We start from the raw sequence: 17,222 nt of genomic DNA on the forward strand, positions 1-17,222 counted from the left end.
GAGCTGCACCGGGAGACGATTACGTCGATGCATGGATAAATGGGTGCTCTCGTTGATGTGGGTTGTCTCTTCCTTGGTGCTAGCTGCAGCCCAACTACACCCTCTCATCCTGTAGGTTTCTTAGACCACAGTGTCCATCATTTCTACTCCAGGGCAAAATACATTTGCTAGTCGCTGACCATCTAGTGATCTGAGCAGGTCTGTCAAAGTGACTGGTGGTCAACGCTTTGGAGGAGTTCTGGGCTTTTTAAATCTTGTTTGCATTTTTTGAGTGTATTGGATACAACAAGTAAAACATCTTCATGGCACCCGAAGATGAAAATAAAATAATTTTAAAATGTAATTTTTGAGACACTTGTCAAAAATTCAGAGGGAGCTGGGGGACCGTAGAAGCAGTATGGCGCCAGCACATGTCCATGTGAATTTCTGGGAAGCTGGGGAGAGCAGCTTGTGCTAACCATTCTAGGAAGAGAGAGTGTGTTACTGTGAGTCAGTCAGCTCTTCTGTGCCCAGCCCAGTGCTAAGCAGGGAGATGCAGAGAAAGGCAGAAGGCAGTCTCTGTTCTCCCAGAGCTCAGACTCTGATGGGGGAGACAATATACAAACAGCTCTGGGCAATCAAGGTTGTTATTGGATAATATAGAGAGAATTTAAAATCTTAGAGAATCAGTGGTGGGGTATTGGGAGGCTAAGTGCCAGTCATGAAAGTTTTTCTGGTTTTGTGCTTAAGAAAAAAGAAAATGGAGACAAAAGGAATGACTCACTGTCTTAAATACAGTTCAATTCGATAAGCATTTATAAAGCACCTATTGTGTACAACTATCTTTGACTACCTTTGTCAAACGAAGTAATACATATGTTTTCTCAAAAGAAAAAGTCCATTTTTTAGGATTTGTTTCTCAGAAATTTTAAATGGTAAGAGTTGACTTTGTAGCCCAACCTCTGAATCAGGATTCCAGTCATTCCCCTTGGTTTCATAGGCTAAAACCACGAAACCAATCTCCAAAGAATTAAAAATGAAGCTTGCTCAGAGGGCAGTGGAGTGTGAGTGTGAATAGACCATCATCAATAAGGAACGCTGAAAAAGAACTGGTGTACAGGATGTAACTACAGACATGCATGGAAGAAAAAACAAAGCTGGTGAGTCACATTGTAGGGCTGGAGTATAAATGGGAGATGGCCCAGGGCTCCACTAGAATCCCTATGATCTCCTGGGAAACCCAGGAAAGGCTGCTGTCAGCTGGTGGAGTGGACCACCTCGGCTGACCTCAGGGGAGGATGGAGACAAGAGTCACATGGGATGGGCAGGTTGTGATCTGCGTGTGTTGGGTGGAAGGGAACTTGATGTGGATGAAGTCACAGAGTGTGTCTTTGGTGGGTTTTTGCACTATAAAAGCAGACCTGGGCATGATTGGACATTTTGGATAGCAAATAGGTTAACAGTTGACTTCCTACAAGAAAGAAACCAGAATGACTCTAGGATGTCATCTTCTTCTCCATCCTCACCCACAGATGACTCATCAAGCCCTCTTCAGCATCTTGATGAGTGAGCTTTCCAAAAATTGCTAGTACATTTGCAGGAAATATATTTGCAAGAAGCTTTTGCTATCAGTTATGTTCCAGATCTGCAAGAGTCTCTTTTCAAAGGGAAAAGGGAAAGGAATGGGAAAATGCAGGTTAAGTGTTCAGGATTAAATACAGGTTAAATACAGTTAATTTAAAATCCAGGTTAAATTCAGGATTTTATCAGGCTTAAAACCTCCCATCAGTTTTTCTTGATGTGCTTTGTGGTGGAGAATGGCCATGGTTCTTTTTCCTGAGGAGTGCTGCTGATCTTACTGTTTTCCTCCACCTTAAGGTAGAGGTGCTGTGAAGGTAGGGGATCGCAGGTGGTGAGAATGTCATGAGCAAAGGTGTAGCAATGGGAAAGTGGGGCTGGTGGCTGCTGTGTGATGGGCTCTGTGTGTCACTGCTCATACAGGGTGTACTCAGATAAATGAGCACCAATTAGTCCATGGTCCCTTCTTCTAGCTTTGAGTTTACAATTATAAACTCCATATACCAATATGGTTACTTAAACTTGCTTTATCACTATTACATTTAACTAGATTACTTTTATGGCGTCCACTGCCTATTAATTTGTCAGTCCCTCTCCCCATGTCTCTATCAGGTTTCTGTTCCAGCCGGCCGAGATTTCCGAGTCCTGATTCTGTCATCATCCCCACTGTCTGGCATTTGAAGTCCACCATACACTGGTTCCAATCTCCCTTTCCAAATTGGTCTCACATTCCTCCCCCTCAGACACTTGGCATTTCAGCCAGACTGGCCCACTCACTGTTCCCCACATGAACCCTCATTTCTGGACCGTGGCCACATACCTGCAACATGGTTCCCCCCCCCCCCCCCTTTTTGATTCTAAGATGGACAACGTTTGTTCATCTCTGGTCTGCATCTTTTTTTCTCTCCAGTATTTTTCATTGATTAAAAAAGGACAGTATTTCAAGACATGAATGGGACATAATTTGGTGAAACACACCCCTTTGTTTTGAGTATTTAGGTTGCTTCTTGTTAATTCTAATGACAGGATTGCAAGATTCCAGAATTAGAATTTGGAAGGGGGTCCCTCATTTTAGAAATGAAGCAGTGGAGACCCAGCTGTCCATGTTTCATATAACATGCATGCAGAGCAGCTGGGATTAGAGTCTAGAGCTTCTGGTAGAAATCCCTTCTCTTTCCCCAGTACTCTGTTACTAAGAGAATAGTCACAAACGAAGCATTGTTTATCTACATGTAAACTCTAAGAGGAGAGATGATTTGGATCAAGACAGAAAAGAATATATCCAAGTAGTTCATTAGCTATCTGGTTCAGTTAATGTTTCTCCCAACTTTTAAAACTATCTAACTTATACTTAAATTTTTAGCAGGTGTGATGTATACATGGTGGTACATCGCTGTCATGGAAAAAATTGTTATTGTTGAGTTGTTTTTCAGTCATGTCTGATTCTTCTTGACCCCATTTGAAGTTTTCTTGGCAAAGATACTGGAGGGGTTTGCCCTTTCTTTCTCCAGCTCATTTAACAGATTAGGAAACTGAGGGAAACAAGGTTAAGTGACTTGCCCAGGGTCACCTAACTAGGCTGGATTTGAACTTACAAAGAGGAGGCTTCCTGCTTACAGGCCCAGTGCTCTATCTACTGCTTCCCCCGGAAGTGAAATTACCCACCTTTAAAAAGTACCTACTATGTGCAAGACTTCCTCATTTTCAATGGAAACTATCTCAAAGACTCTGGATCTTTACCTGTTCTTGACCTGGATCAGACCCTTGAGCTTCTTTTTTTTTTTTTAACTTGTATTTCCTCTTGCCTCCGTCTTTGACTCTCTGTCAAAGAGTCTCATCAAGGCTTAACATTCTTGTTACCTTAACTTTACAGCTTGTCTCTGGAGAGCAGGTGATAACCACAGAATTTCTCTGTCCCCTTCCTTGAGAGGGGTCCCTGGGAATGTCAGGCAGAGTTCCCCTCCACACTAGAGTGGTTCTCTCCCAGCTCTTTGTTTTGAAGTGCAGGTTTGGTCCAGTCACATCGAACCTCCAGCTCATCTAACATCCCTAATTTTTCTGCTTTCGATGCAGGCCTTTCTTCAGACTCTCAGCCCTCTGCCCTCCAGTTTTACTCCTTAAAGGCCATAGACCAGACCAGAGCATCTGTCAATTAATCAATCAGTCAGCATTTACTAAGCACCTACTATGGGTCAGGCATTGTGCTAGGTGCTGGGGATATAAAAGAAGTCAAAATATAGGCTTTGATTGGTTAGTTCTCAGCCGCTTAGTCACCTAACCCAGCTCTGTTCTTAAAGAGGTCAGCTTTCCTTCTAAGCTGCTCTTTTAAGTTAAGATAGCAGTCATCATGCAGATGCTAACACTAATTCCTAGCCCACCAAGTCAGGAAGGGAGATACAGATGCGCAGATGGATAGGTCTGGGGAGAGGTTCTGAGCTGGGGGTCAAGGGGTGGGACATGAGTAGATTTTAGGGTGTCCGTGAAATAGGATGGGAAAAAATGTATCTTTATTTTCACTAATCTCTACCTGAAATCAAAAATTTCCTTCAGTTGTTTAAAATGATCATTCCGAGAAAAGACAATTCAAAAAGGGCTGCGCTAGAGAGAATTCTTTGAAGACCACACCCCCCCACTTGTTTTCCAGTTACATTCAAATGTGAAATCCTATCATTTGGTTCACTTTTATCTTGAGTGCCTTAATATCCACAGAATATATTACCTTATATTTACTTTGTATGTTTTTATAGACCTCTGTGCATGAACGTATTGTCACTCCTCTTGGAATAGGAGCTCCCAGAGAGCAGGAACAGTGTCATTTTGTCTTTGCATCCTCCGTGCCTAGCACACAGTAGGTGCCTAATAAATGCTTGTAGGGTTAAGTTGGATTTCTGAACATTTCCTTTTTGGTTAGCTCCATGAGTTTCCAGCCATATCTTTGATTCCTCAGTAAGCATTTATTAAATGCCTACTGTGTACTAGTTCGGTGCTAGAGATCCAAAGACAAAGATGAAGGAGCCCTTGCTCTAATGATGTTTGCATTCTAATGGAAGAGAAAACATTTGCGCATAAAATTACATATAAAATACAGACAAAAATAAACACAAGATCATTTGGAAAATATTTTGAAATATTTGTTAACTTGGCGTCAGGCACTGTGTTAAACACTTTGCAAATATTATCTCATTTTTTCATCCTAACAACCTTCGGAGGGAAGTGCTAGTATCATCCCCATTTTACAGTTGGGGACACCAAAGGAGACAGAGGTAAATGATTTGTCCAGGGTTATAGGCTGGATTTGAATTTAGGTCTTCCTGAGCAGTACTCTGTGCTGCCTAGGGGTCACTACCAAGTCATGTAAGTCCAAGTACCCTAGTATCCCGAATGGGTGATGCTTGTGTAATGGGAGAAATGATTTGTGCAGATTCCCTTCAAAGCGCCTCTGAAAATGATTAATGTAGTTTACAAATGGAACTTGTTACTTCATTGATTCAGTCATCTGCCTAACGAGAAGATTCCAGTTCCTGTTGCTATCAGAGCAGATCAGAACCTTTTCTCTACCTGCTAGACTCTGAGCACTGAAAGATGAAGTGACTTTCCCTGGGTCACACAGCAAATGCGGACCTGATCTTCTTGGCTTCCAGGCCGGCTTCCTAGCTGCTTTATCACGCCATCTCTTAGACTGAGAATATATGCATGAGGAAAAGAGTTCATCCTGAATTTTCGTAAACTCCAACCACCTCTTGAAATCAGTCTATTAATTGTCATGTGGGATTTAGAAAGCCTCAAGATCCACTCTCTGTGGAGTGAAAATAAATTTTGTCTGACTTTGGGAAAAGATATGGCTTTCTAAATGCACGTGTTTAATATGCTACAATAAATGACAGTGAAATGTAACAGTTTTCTGATTAAAATGAACAAGCGTCGAGACGCAAGAACGCCAGATGGCTTTTAGTAACTGCTTCTTCTCCCTTCGCTTGTGGGTTGGGGAGAAGGGTGTGGATTTGTATAATTTATCCCAAGATCATTTGTAATAATAAATGCATGTTGAATTGAGTGAAAAAGCTGAATGTTAACTATGCAGTATTAAAAGTGGGGACAAATATAGACCGAGTTAGATGATTAGTGTACCTCAGTGATACGTTCTTATGTTTTTTGCTTCAAATAGTATCTTCTCTTATTGTTTTAGCCAAAGAAAACTGACAACAGGGACAAAATCCTTGGGTTCACTTTCTTCAGTCACTCATTTTTCTTACCTGCAGCATTCAATTAATCCATCGACAAGTGTGTATTAAGTCCCTACTACGTGCTAAGCACTGTTCAGTAGGACAGGCTTTATAAAAAACATTGTTCCATTTTTTCCTCTTTTGTCTTTGCCCTTCGAAGGCTCACTTTATTGTTGCCATACGGAACGATTACATTTTTTGAAAGTTTTATCAGTTTCTTTCATTTTTGCACCAGTCCTTTCCTGCTCCATTCCCCACCGTTGATCACAATAAAGAAGTTAACCAAAAATGATTTACGCAGTGATAATGTGGGCACCATTCTGTATCCATTATTTTCCACCTTTCTATTTAGAAGAGGGAAGTAGTCGTAGATTCTCCAGGACTGAGATTGCAATGTCTATTACGTTACTATGGAGTGTAAGACCTTTGGAAATAGGCGTTAGGTTTTAGGGAAAGTAATCATAATAATAGCTAAGTTTTATACGGTAATTTAACGTTTGCAAAGCACTTTACAGGGATCTCATTTATTCTCACAACAGCCTTGGCGCTTAGGTTCTATTATTGCCTTCATCTTAACAGACGAGTAAACTGAGGTCAGTAGCAGTTAAGTGACTTGCCCAGGGTCATGTAGCTAGTGAACTTTCTGAGGCAAACGTTGAACTCAGGTCCTCCTGACTCCAAGCCCAGTGCTCTGTCTGCTGTGCCGTGTAGCTTCTGATGATCTGAGTTTGGCTGCTGTTTAGTTTTGTTTTTATTTTGTTTCAACCCAATTTAATTCTTTCTTTTAAATGGATTTTTATTGACAACTTACGTTTCCTCCCTACTTAGATTCCCCCATGCTATGTTCTTCCCCTTTCCCTTCCCAAAGAGCCATTCCTTATAATAATTCAGTTTTTAAGAAATCAAATGAGTAATAGGCAAAATACTTTGCAAACCTTAAGCACTGCGTAAATACTAACAGAAAGCAGTGCTGTGGCAGCGGCTGTTGAATTCATTTCCTTTGTTGTAGACACTGTGTATACCGTTCTTCTGGTTTCCTCACTTCTCTTGGCGTCAGCTCCTCTAAGTCTTCCCGTACTTCTCTGAATCTCTCATGTTCACAACTTCTCATGCGGCAGTAATGTTCCACTGTGTTCCTATAGCACAACTCATTCATCTATTTCTCAATCAATAGGCACCCCCTTTTTTCCTAAATGTAAAAATGCTGCAATGAATGCATTGGTATATATGGGACCTTTCTCTTTCTGACCTATTTGAGGGAGATATATCTATTTTCTCACTTTGAACTCTTTGGAAATAGGTGTTACATTTTAGTGAAAGTCTCCGTTTTCCATGGCACGTAGCAAGATGTTCTATGCGCAGTGGGCACATGATAAATACATATTTTTTTGTGTTGCTAAGTCTGAGTCAGGATCAAATTGTCCTCTGGCGCCATATCATGGCATGAAGGGGATCCTGGGCCCTTGAAGATGATGCAGGCAGAATTCTAGCTAATAAAAGGGTAGCTAGGTGGTGCAGTGGCTACAGCACTGAGTCCGGAGTCGGGAAGACTTGAGTTTGAATCCAGCCTCTGACACTCACTAGTAGTGTGACCCTGGTCAAGTCTCTTAACCCTTGTTTGCCTCACTTTTCTCATCTGTAAAATGGGGATAATCATAGCACTTACCTCTCAAGGTTGCAGCACATGGACTGTCCATTGGTTATCTCTCTACCTTCCCACTTTGCCTGTTCCTCTTTTTGGGTCACATACCTCTTTGGGGCTATCCTTTGTACCAGTCCTCCATCACAACCACTGTTTTTATAATGTCTTAAAGTCTGCTCATACCCTCTGCGTCTCCCCATTGGATGGGAAGTCAGGAGGAATATTTAACTGAAGGATTTAGATGGCACTAAGGAGAAAAATGGCGGGTGGGTCAGGAATTATGGCAGTGGATTGGATTCAATTTGAATAAATGTTGCCTGGTGGCAGTTTTGGAGATTTGTGGTCTGTTTTCCCTCTCTCTCTAAGGAGGGCAGGAACTGAAAAGGGCTCTTAGAGATTTCAATGAGCTGTCACAAGGCATTTTGTTTTAGTTCAGGCAGTTAGCTCTTGGGTTGGCATAGGAGAGTTCTTTAAGAGCAGGGTGGGGGGGATTTGCTCTGTCTGGGACCCCAGGTGTGGTCTTGCCTGGAGAAAGGGACGTCAGCTAAATGGCCTTTCGAGAGCCTCCCTAGACTTTGCTGATGAGATCAGCATTCCCTCAGCCTGCTTTAAAAGGGCAGAGCTGGCAGGGGGCCTCCTTTAAAAGGGTAAACCCAAAGTCTGAGCACTGGCTCAGAGGCAGCCACGGGAGGTTGGACATAGAGACAGAGGACCTGGGTTCAAATCTCAGCTCAGCCATTTACTACCAGTGTGACTCTGGGCAAATCATTTAGATGACTTTCTGGTCCTCAGTTTCTTCATCTGTAAAATGAGGGCCTGGTCTAGATGGTCCCTTGCTCGAAATCCGAGATCCTGCATTCTTCTCATGCCATCTTCCCTGTAAAAATAGATGCTCATAGATTTTCTTTCCCCTTTCTCTTTGTGCCTAAAATAACTTTGTTTCTGTTCAGACCTAGGGTTGCTTAGGTGTAGGGAACACTTGGCTTTTTCCGCCAATGGGGAGGGGTATCTCATTTGTAACTGACCATTTTGGAGAAGTGCCCTTATTTCATAAGCTTCTTTAGCACAGTGCCCTGCCACATGCTTGTTGATTGATTGATTGGTGTAAAGAATGTCCAGCATGGAAAGTCTCCCCGCCAATGCAGATATCAACCTACCTGTTGCTTATAGTCTTAGAAGCTATAAGCTGCATGCTACTATTATGTATCTCATTGTAAAAGACCTGTATGGCTGTTATTAATGGTCATAATAATGATGATGGTGACAAGAGTAGCCACTATTTACTTCGCACTTTAAGGTTTGTGAAAGAACCCAGGAACCCGCCCAATGATTCCTTTAGCCCCATCCCTACTTGGACCCTAACCGTAATGCTCACTTTTCTGACGTAGACCTCTACCCTTCCAGCTCTCCGCGGTCCCTACTTGAGCATTGTTTCTTAGTCTTATTTCATTGGACCCTCACGTCACTCCTTCTAGGTAGGTGATATTGTTCTCATTACAAGTGACAAAACTAAGTTCTAGAGAGGTTAAATTCACAGTCCCACAGCCAGCATGGGTGAGAAGGAGCACTTGAACCCAGGCCTTCTTGAACTCCAGGGCTGTCCTTTATTCCACAATCATTTCTCAACATTTTACTCACCCATGAAACCCTTGCTAACAAAGGAAAACAGGCAAAAACTGATTGACAGAATGACCCTATCTGGCAGAGTGTGCAATATTCTCTACCCATAGCCCCCCCACTTCCATTTTTGTACCAAGAGGAAGAAAATGAAGGGGAAGGGTGACATTTTATAGTTGCTCAAGGTCCTCCCGCATTGCTGCCTCTCACTCACTCTGGATTCCCACCTCCAGCCCCACCTGGTCACCAGGTAGAGCAGACAAACGGGATCATAGCAATGCTGTACTTCTTGCTGGCTCGCTGAAGGAACCAACATTTCTCGATTTGCGTTGCCACCCTTGGCCTCTGGCCATGTTTCTGGTGTGGCCCCCTAAGCGTTTTGAAACCTGCAACAGCTCCAGCTTGTTTCATCTTATTAGGAAACCCGCCAACAGGCCCTGGCCCGAGTAAGTTATTCCGTTAAGGCGTGCTCCGATGTCAATACTTCCTCCATTCAATAATGCCTTTGTTTCTGGCCCGGCAGCATCTGCTCTGAGAGGTATTTTCTCGCTATTTGGGCTGGACTCCATAGGTGAGCTGTGTTCCAGATCCAAACTTGAAAGCGATTCCTTTTCTGTTTTCTGCTTTAGAGGTCTCTGGTGAACTATAAAGCAAAATAAATATCTGGGAGAGACAGAGCGCTTTGCAAGATCTGGTTTGGAAATGCTTTTACTGGACTCGGAACAGAGATCTGGGCTCTTTGCTGGTTTAAAGATCGGTGAAAGAATCTTGAATAAAAAGTAGGTAATATATCTGGATGCAGACACATTTTTCAGCTTGCCAGAATCCCTCTGCTAAGGGGAACCGTTATTATTAGCAACAAGTATAAGAATATGCCTCCATAGAAAATAGCTCAATTTTTCCACATCGATAATGCAATATTATTCAGGTTAGCTACCTCCAGGCAAAGCCTGATTTCTCTGGGACCTGATGCAGTCACTCCTGGATGAATTTAAATGAAGCAAAGGACCATACCATGCCTGTCCCCAGAATGTTGGGGCTCCCTAGAGTTGGAATTCCAAGGGTTCTGAGGTCAGCAAGTCCAGCCAGTGGCTGACCGAGGGTTCCTTCTGCAGCATTCTTGACAAGTGGGCTTCCAGCTCAGGCTTGCAGACCTCCAGGGAGGGCAAAGCCCACCACGTTGAGGCAGTGCCCTGCACTGCATGTTCAGGTGACTCCTTAGGAGAAAGCTCTCTTTACATTAAGCCTAAATTCTCTTTGTAATTTCCACTCGTCTTTCCTAGTTTTGCTAAATCTAATTTCTCTTCTAAATGAAGGCACTTAAATACTTGAAGACCATCATCTTCCCATATCCCCTCCTCCATCATCATCATCATCGTCATCATCTTCTTCTTCTTCTTCTCCTTCTCCTTCTCCTTCTCCTTCTTCTTCTTCTTCTTCTTCTTCTTCTTCTTCTTCTCCTTCTCCTTCTCCTCCTTCTTCTTCTTCTTCTTCTTCTTCTTCTTCTTCTTCTTCTTCTTCTTCTTCTTCTTCTTCTTCTTCTTCTTCATCGCCATCCTCATCCTCATTAGCACTACCAGCATTTCCATAGCACTTAAGGCTTTGCAAAGTTTCCTCATCTGTAAAATGGGCACAATACTAGCACCTACCTCCCAGGGTGTTTATGAGGATCAAATGAGATAATGTTTTCAGAAAGTGTTTTTGTCAATCTTAAAGTGCTGTGTAAATGTGAGTTATTATTAGAATTCCTTCCCTTGAACACTTAGCACAGCCTGTTTTATGTGAGAGTTGTTTGTATTGGTCTCCCCCATCCCCCTCCGTCTCTTCACTCTTCTTGAGGTCATCAACAGCTGCTAATGTCCATTTGGGATCTCTCCCAAGGCCTATCATGGTGTCCTGCATAGAGAAGGGGTTTCATGATTATCTTCTGTGGTTTTGCTTTGACTCAGTCTATGATGTTATGTGTCCGTGGTCCCCCGATACCTGACATTTCTCTGGGCTTGTGCTTCCATGTGGGGAATAAATCCATTTATAATACTTCTCAAAGGTCAGAGAATGGAGGCTGTTTGGTGCACTGTGCTTATTTTGTTTAAAAGAGATTTATTGAGACTTTTTGTTTTTTTTTTCTTATAGTCATGTAAGGAAATCTCCCCCTCTCTCCCTTCCCCTCCCCCCCTTTCCCCCTTCCTCTCTCTCCCTTCCCCCCCTCCCCTCCCCTCTCCCTGTCCCTCTCTCATCCCCTCTCCCTGTCCCTCTCCCCTCTCTCCCCTTTCTCCCCTTCCTTCCCCTCCCCTCTTCCCATACCTCTCACCTCTCTTCCCCTTCCCCCTCCCCTCCTCTCTCCCCTTTCCTCCCTCTGTCTCCCCTTTTCTCTTCTCTCCTTTTCTCGCTTCTCTTTCCCTCCTCTCTCTCTCTCTCTCTCTCTCTCCCCCTCCCTCTCTCCCTCCCCCCCCTCCTCCCCACTCCCAAACAATCTTCCCTTGTAACAAAGAAAGCCAGGGGAGCAAAGCCATGCAACACAGTGACTAACCAGTCTGTCAATCCAGTGGTGAATGATAATAATGCCTAGTGTATTTATAGCTCTTTAGAGTTTACAAAACCCTTACAAACATGACCTCCTTGGCTCCTCACAGCACCCCTTGGAGGTAGGCGCTATTATTATTCGCATTTTATGCAGGAGGAAACTGAGGCACATTGAGGTTAAGTGACTTGCCCAAGGTCACTCACTGCAGAGCCTGTAGTGCCCATCGCACGGGGCTGTTGTGAGGATCAGAGGACACCAGGATTGAAAGGCATTTGGCAAGCTTTTTGAGCCTGAAGATGTGTGAGGCTTCCCCAAAGTTCTTTCTGAATTCCTCTCCTTGGTTGGATTCTAGATTAAGAGCAGAAAGGCCTCAGAGATCACTTAGTCTACCCACTCATCTTACAGATGAGGAAAATGAGGCACAGGGAAGCAATGGGCCCAGGGCCTCATGGTCGGCAAGAGGCAGATATGAACTTGAGCTACAGTCTTGAACCCATCCAGGCCCCCATCCTCAGCCCCGCCCCCCCAGACATTCAGTTTGGTCCCTAAGGGAATCACTATTGCTTTAAAAATAATTTTAGAATCTTAAAAAATGAGGTGATGTGTTGTTCACGGTGTGGTGCCTCTGGTTTCCGGGTGACCTTGGGGAAGTCACTTTTTTTTCTCCGAGGTTGGACTGCCATGGTTAGCTCTTCAGATGGGAGGTGCGGAGGAGGAATTTTTATCCCGGTGAGATAAATGACAGTTTCTTCTGGCAGTGTTCATTTACTATTAAACTCAATACCAAATATCAATAAACCAATAAGGCATTTTATAACTTCATATTTAAATAAATATGATGGGTTTTAATTAAATTTTATTCCAGTTACAACTAATCATTAAATTTTAAATACTTTATTAATTAATCAAATGAGATGGTTGATTCAGGCCTTCCCTCGAAGTCTCCTTCTCCAGATGGGCTACATAACTACCATAAAAGGGCAGTGTAGCATTGTGGGCAGAGGCCTATTCTGCAGTGAAGAGTGTTAGCTTTGGAGTCAGAGGACTTGGGCTCACATTCTGCCTCTGAGGAACACAGCCTCTGAGACCTTGGACAAGTCCCCTACCTCCACAGTAAAACGAGGGGTTTAGACTAGGTTTCTGAGGTCCCACCCAATTCTAGGTCTGTGATCTATTTATCCTACATATTAGTTGTCAATAGGGCAAAGCCTCTTAGCCCTTGCGTTACAGACAGGGGACTGATCTGCACTGGTGGAGGGAGTATTTCTACCTGGAGTTCCCTCTGTAGATAAAATCCCAAGTCCAGACTCCAACCCCCAAATCACTACGGTGTCTATTCTGCTTTTCTAATTGACTTTCTGCACTTTCCAACATTTCACAGCATTCTTTTCATATTTCTTCATCTTCCTCACATCCACTGGTCTCCCTTGTAGTGTAATATTTCAGTGATGGATGTTGAGATTGCTTCCAGACTTTTAAGAAAAATTATAAATCATTCTCCCCCAAAAGTTTTAGAACGCACAGTGCAGAGAATGGAGTACAGGAGTCAGGAGGACTAGGGTTGGGATCCCAGCTGAGATGCTTCCTAAGCTGTGTGACCCTGAACCGGTCACTTACATGCTCTGTGTCTTAGTGTTCTCTGTAAAACGAGCGTAGCTGCAGCCCCTACCTCGCTGTGCCCTTGTGAGGCTCAAATGAGGTGATGTATAGCAAGCATTTGGTTAAGGATTAGGTGCTGCAGATAATGTCTATTGTTCTGATGAGAGGAGGCAGCCCAGAAGCATTGAGGATAGAGAACCAGCCTTGTAACCTGGCAAAGATGGGACTGGTCTGTCTTGGGACAGGTGATTTCCTCATCCACATCTCCTCTACTGAAGAAATCTCAGTCCTTCCCTCCTCCTCCTCCATCATCATCTCCAGGGGCAGGGGGCTCACTCAGCCTCCCCTTGGAAGAATGAATCACTGTAAAATGGTACCCAAAGGGAAGAGGGAGTGAGTGGAATGCAGGCCCAGTATGAAGTGGAGGGGAGGAGGGAGGATGCTGGGGACAAAGATGGAGGCCAAATGCTTGGCCAATTTGGCCGTGCCAGGGAGCAGACTTGGCAAGGGGAGGACTGTCTAATGAACCCAGTGGGGTAGGCAGGCAGTAGCTTTATGCAACCAATGGTGATGTCTTTGTCTGAACATAGACTCATTAGGGAGCTGGGGAGGGGGTTGAGGTCATGCGGGGGAAGCATTGGAAAGGGGAAGTTGTCTCTTGCTAGAGTAGCCTGCCACCTTTGGTTGGTGAACTGAATAAGCTTAATTTAGTATAATCCAACAAACATTGATTAAGCACTTACTGCATGCTGAGTATCCAGAGACAAAAAGAAAAAGAAAACAATTTCTGTCCTCAGGAAGCTTCCATTCTACTGGGAGGCAAAGCTGATGTGACCTGTGACCCTAAGGAAGGACTTCTTTGTGAGTTTGTGATCAAAGGGACGCCAAACGTGCCCGCAGGGACATCAGCTGCCAGAGAGGCTTGCCTCCAAGACTGAGGTTAGCGTGAGGGCCACCTGCACAGATGTCCAACATCTTTGCCAAAGTTCTTTTGTGAGGCTCAGGAAGCCACTTCCCATCTATGGAATTTGAAAATCATCCGTGGATGATCCACTGGGGCAGAAGGGTGCTTACCTCTTCCCCTCCCAAGGAGAAAGCCCAGGACCAGGTACAGAAATAGTGAGTTGCTTTTTTCTGGTTAAGTTCCCAGGAAAGGAACTTTCTGTAACAGACTGTAGCCACATGTTCTGTGGAAATATTATGTCTTATTCCCAATCATGACCCACAACTTGCCAGGGAGAGTCACCACAGACAGCCTGGCAGATGCAATGTGGGTCATCCTCTCCTGAAGCCCTCGGTTTACTGGGATGCCCTGACCACAGAGGGGCCTGTCCCTTGTCCTCATCTGTCACGGGTGGGTCTTTTACTCAGCATACTGAAAGGAATTGTGCCAGCAAGCATAAGAAAACGTAATGCCTAATAAAAAGCATGGGCCCAGGCACATCCCACCTTTTGCAGTGTTCAGCTATGGCTTTGGCTAGGATAGAACGCAGTCTCTTCCATATGAGTGTACAGGGCACCACGGAATGCTTGTAACAAGTAGCATGTCTAGGAGGTCAATGGTATATACATAAAGAACATATATTTCTATATATGTGTGTAATATGTCACATGCATGTGGTAGTTACACAGATGGGGTATATGCAGTGTGGATGTGTGTAGCATGTCTTTGTTATGCATGTACTACCTGCTGATAGAGATAGTGCGCATGTATATAATATGTAGCATGTGCCACACACATGATGTGTACATGCATGTGATGGAGATCTCTCATGTGATCTGTTTTTACTGTGGATATATGTAAGGTGTATGGCATGGTAGTGTGGCTGCATGTAACATGCATGCGGTAGGTATATAGTGGCCAGCGAGTGTGGTGAATAAGTAGCACGTGGCACTTGTGTGCTGGGTACTACCCAAGCTGTAGCCCTGGTATTACTATGTGTACAACAGAGAGTCAACCAAGCAGATTAAAGTTTGGGAAACATTTAGCAAAACAAATAAAAGTACAATGGATTATAGGTAGGTTTTCTAGGTCTTTCTGTCTGGCAGAGTAGCCCCCGTTTCTGCTTGAGTTTGATAGCCCTGTTTGGCCACAGCACTCCAAGGGGTAGAGTAAGGACTCTGCAGCAGGAGGAGCTGAGTTCATATCCTGACTGTGCTCATTACTTCTTGGGGAAGTCTCTTAACTCTGTGGACTCAGTTTCCTCTGCTGCAAAGTGGAGACTTCACTTAGGTGGTTGCTGAGGTCCCTTCTAGCTCTTGATCTGTGATCCCATGAGATGGCATGTGGCATGCATGTGACAGACATGTAGTGTCCATAGCACACATGCATGTACTACGCATGTAGCACATAAACATGTGATCCTCACAACACAGCTGGTGATGACTGGTCACTTTGAAGGAGACCAGAAATGCTTTAGCAAATTTTCATACTTTTCTAGTAAATTTTCCTCTTTACAAATCACCTCCAGCATTTTGTCAGTGTGGGAAACTGCCAGTGGGGAGCTCTTTGTATACACACAGAGGAGCAGAGCTGTCTGGACCATGGACAGGTTTAGTCAATTGATTTACCCATGGTTCCACAGAGAGTATGTGTCAGAGGGGGAATCTGAGCACATATCATCCTGGCTTAGAAAACAGCTGTTTACTACTTCACCCTGCCTTTCCTTTCTTATTAAGATTATTTTTAAAAAATACAATTTGTCCCAAAAGTCTTCCTGTAGTTTTATGTTATTAAAGCTTTAAAACTGCATGAAGACTTTTGAGACACCCTGTATAAGGAAGTACAATTTCATATTTACCATTTTATTCAACGAGTTTAACCCAATAAACAGATTTTTTTAAGAGTCAGCTGTGAGGAGTTAGGGCATGTGCTTGGCCACTGGGGAGACAAAGGCCGAAAACAGCCCCTTCTCCTGAAGAGCTTGTATCCTCTTCTCTGGGAAACATCACAGAGATCATTAAGTGCTTACCATGTGCCAGTTCTTGTGTTAAAGGCTAGGGATTCAAATCCAAAAACAAGACAGTCATTGCCACCAAGGAGCTTACCTTCTACCAGGAAGGACAATACATACAAGGGGGTGGTCGCCAGGAAGGGGCATTGTGACCTGGGAAGTCACAAAGGAGGGGAGTAGTTCAAATTCCCCTCTCCAGAGGTGAGCGTGACTGCCTGGGTAATCTGGTTACAGTTTGCAGAGGAGATGGAAGGGATAGGGAGGCTAAGGGGCTGAGAGGGCATCTATACCAGTTAGTCTTACCTGGATGATATGAGCAGGGCATCGGCAGGAGTCACAGGACAAGAAGAGGTTAGGGGCAAGGTGAGGGCCTCTGGGCATCGGGAATGCAGAGTGAGTGACTGGGCTCCCTCCAGCTACGATGAAGATGAACACATGTACACAAACAAGTATAGTAGAAAGAAGACTAGGAGGGAAAGAGTTCTCCCTATGACAGGGGGATGGCATGGAAGATTTACCCCGAAGAGGTCACCTTCCAGCAGAGCCATACAGAAAACTAAGATGGTGAGGAATGATGGCATTTCAGACAGGGAATCACCTTGGGTAAATGCGTGGTGGGAGGTGGCATGTGGAGATTAAAGATGCTGTGGTAGTCCAGTTTGGCCAGAATGTAGAACTCGAAGGGGACGAGGTGGGGGCAGATTCTGGAGGGCCTTCAACACAGGCTGGACTATTTATATTTCCCAGAGGAAGGATGGAGCCCACCAAAGAGTGGGATTGAGTCACACCAAAGGAGTGACTTTGTCAGAATTGTGCCTTAGGCAGATTATTTTGGGGCTAGTACTGGAGTTTGAAAGGCTTTTCATATGAAATTAAAAACCACCACCACCGCCACCCGGCAACACACACGTTCTTTAAAGAGAAAATTTCTGTGGAAGGTACACCTAAAACTTGATTACAGTCTAAGGAATGCTAACTTTTAAAGGGCTAAGCATAAGCAGAGAGACATTTGGCCTGCTGGGTAGGGCACTAGAATCAGTGGTGGGTTCAAATCCCACCTGAAGCACTGTCTAGCTACGTGACCCTGGACACTTCCATTTGTATAT

The 17,222-nt window shown here is 44.1% G+C and overlaps 1 protein-coding gene across 6 annotated transcripts in view; it reads left to right on the plus strand.

Annotated features, from left to right (window-relative positions):
- The window catches only part of ERC2 (ELKS/RAB6-interacting/CAST family member 2), a 1,010,504-nt gene that overhangs the window by 123,507 nt on the left and 869,775 nt on the right, over positions 1-17,222 (plus strand). Inside the window, exon 1 of one of the 6 annotated variants that reach the window (XM_072599032.1) lies at positions 16,333-16,680. The exons of the other annotated variants lie outside the window; for them this stretch is intronic. Within the exon in view, the coding sequence (XP_072455133.1) occupies positions 16,429-16,680 (252 nt within the window). The 5' untranslated portion in view covers positions 16,333-16,428. Of the gene's footprint in view, positions 1-16,332; positions 16,681-17,222 lie in introns of those variants that run through there. 6 annotated transcript variants of the gene reach the window in all.

This window comes from Notamacropus eugenii, chromosome 3 (genome assembly GCF_028372415.1).
Source record: "Notamacropus eugenii isolate mMacEug1 chromosome 3, mMacEug1.pri_v2, whole genome shotgun sequence".
Lineage (NCBI taxonomy): Eukaryota > Metazoa > Chordata > Mammalia > Diprotodontia > Macropodidae > Notamacropus > Notamacropus eugenii.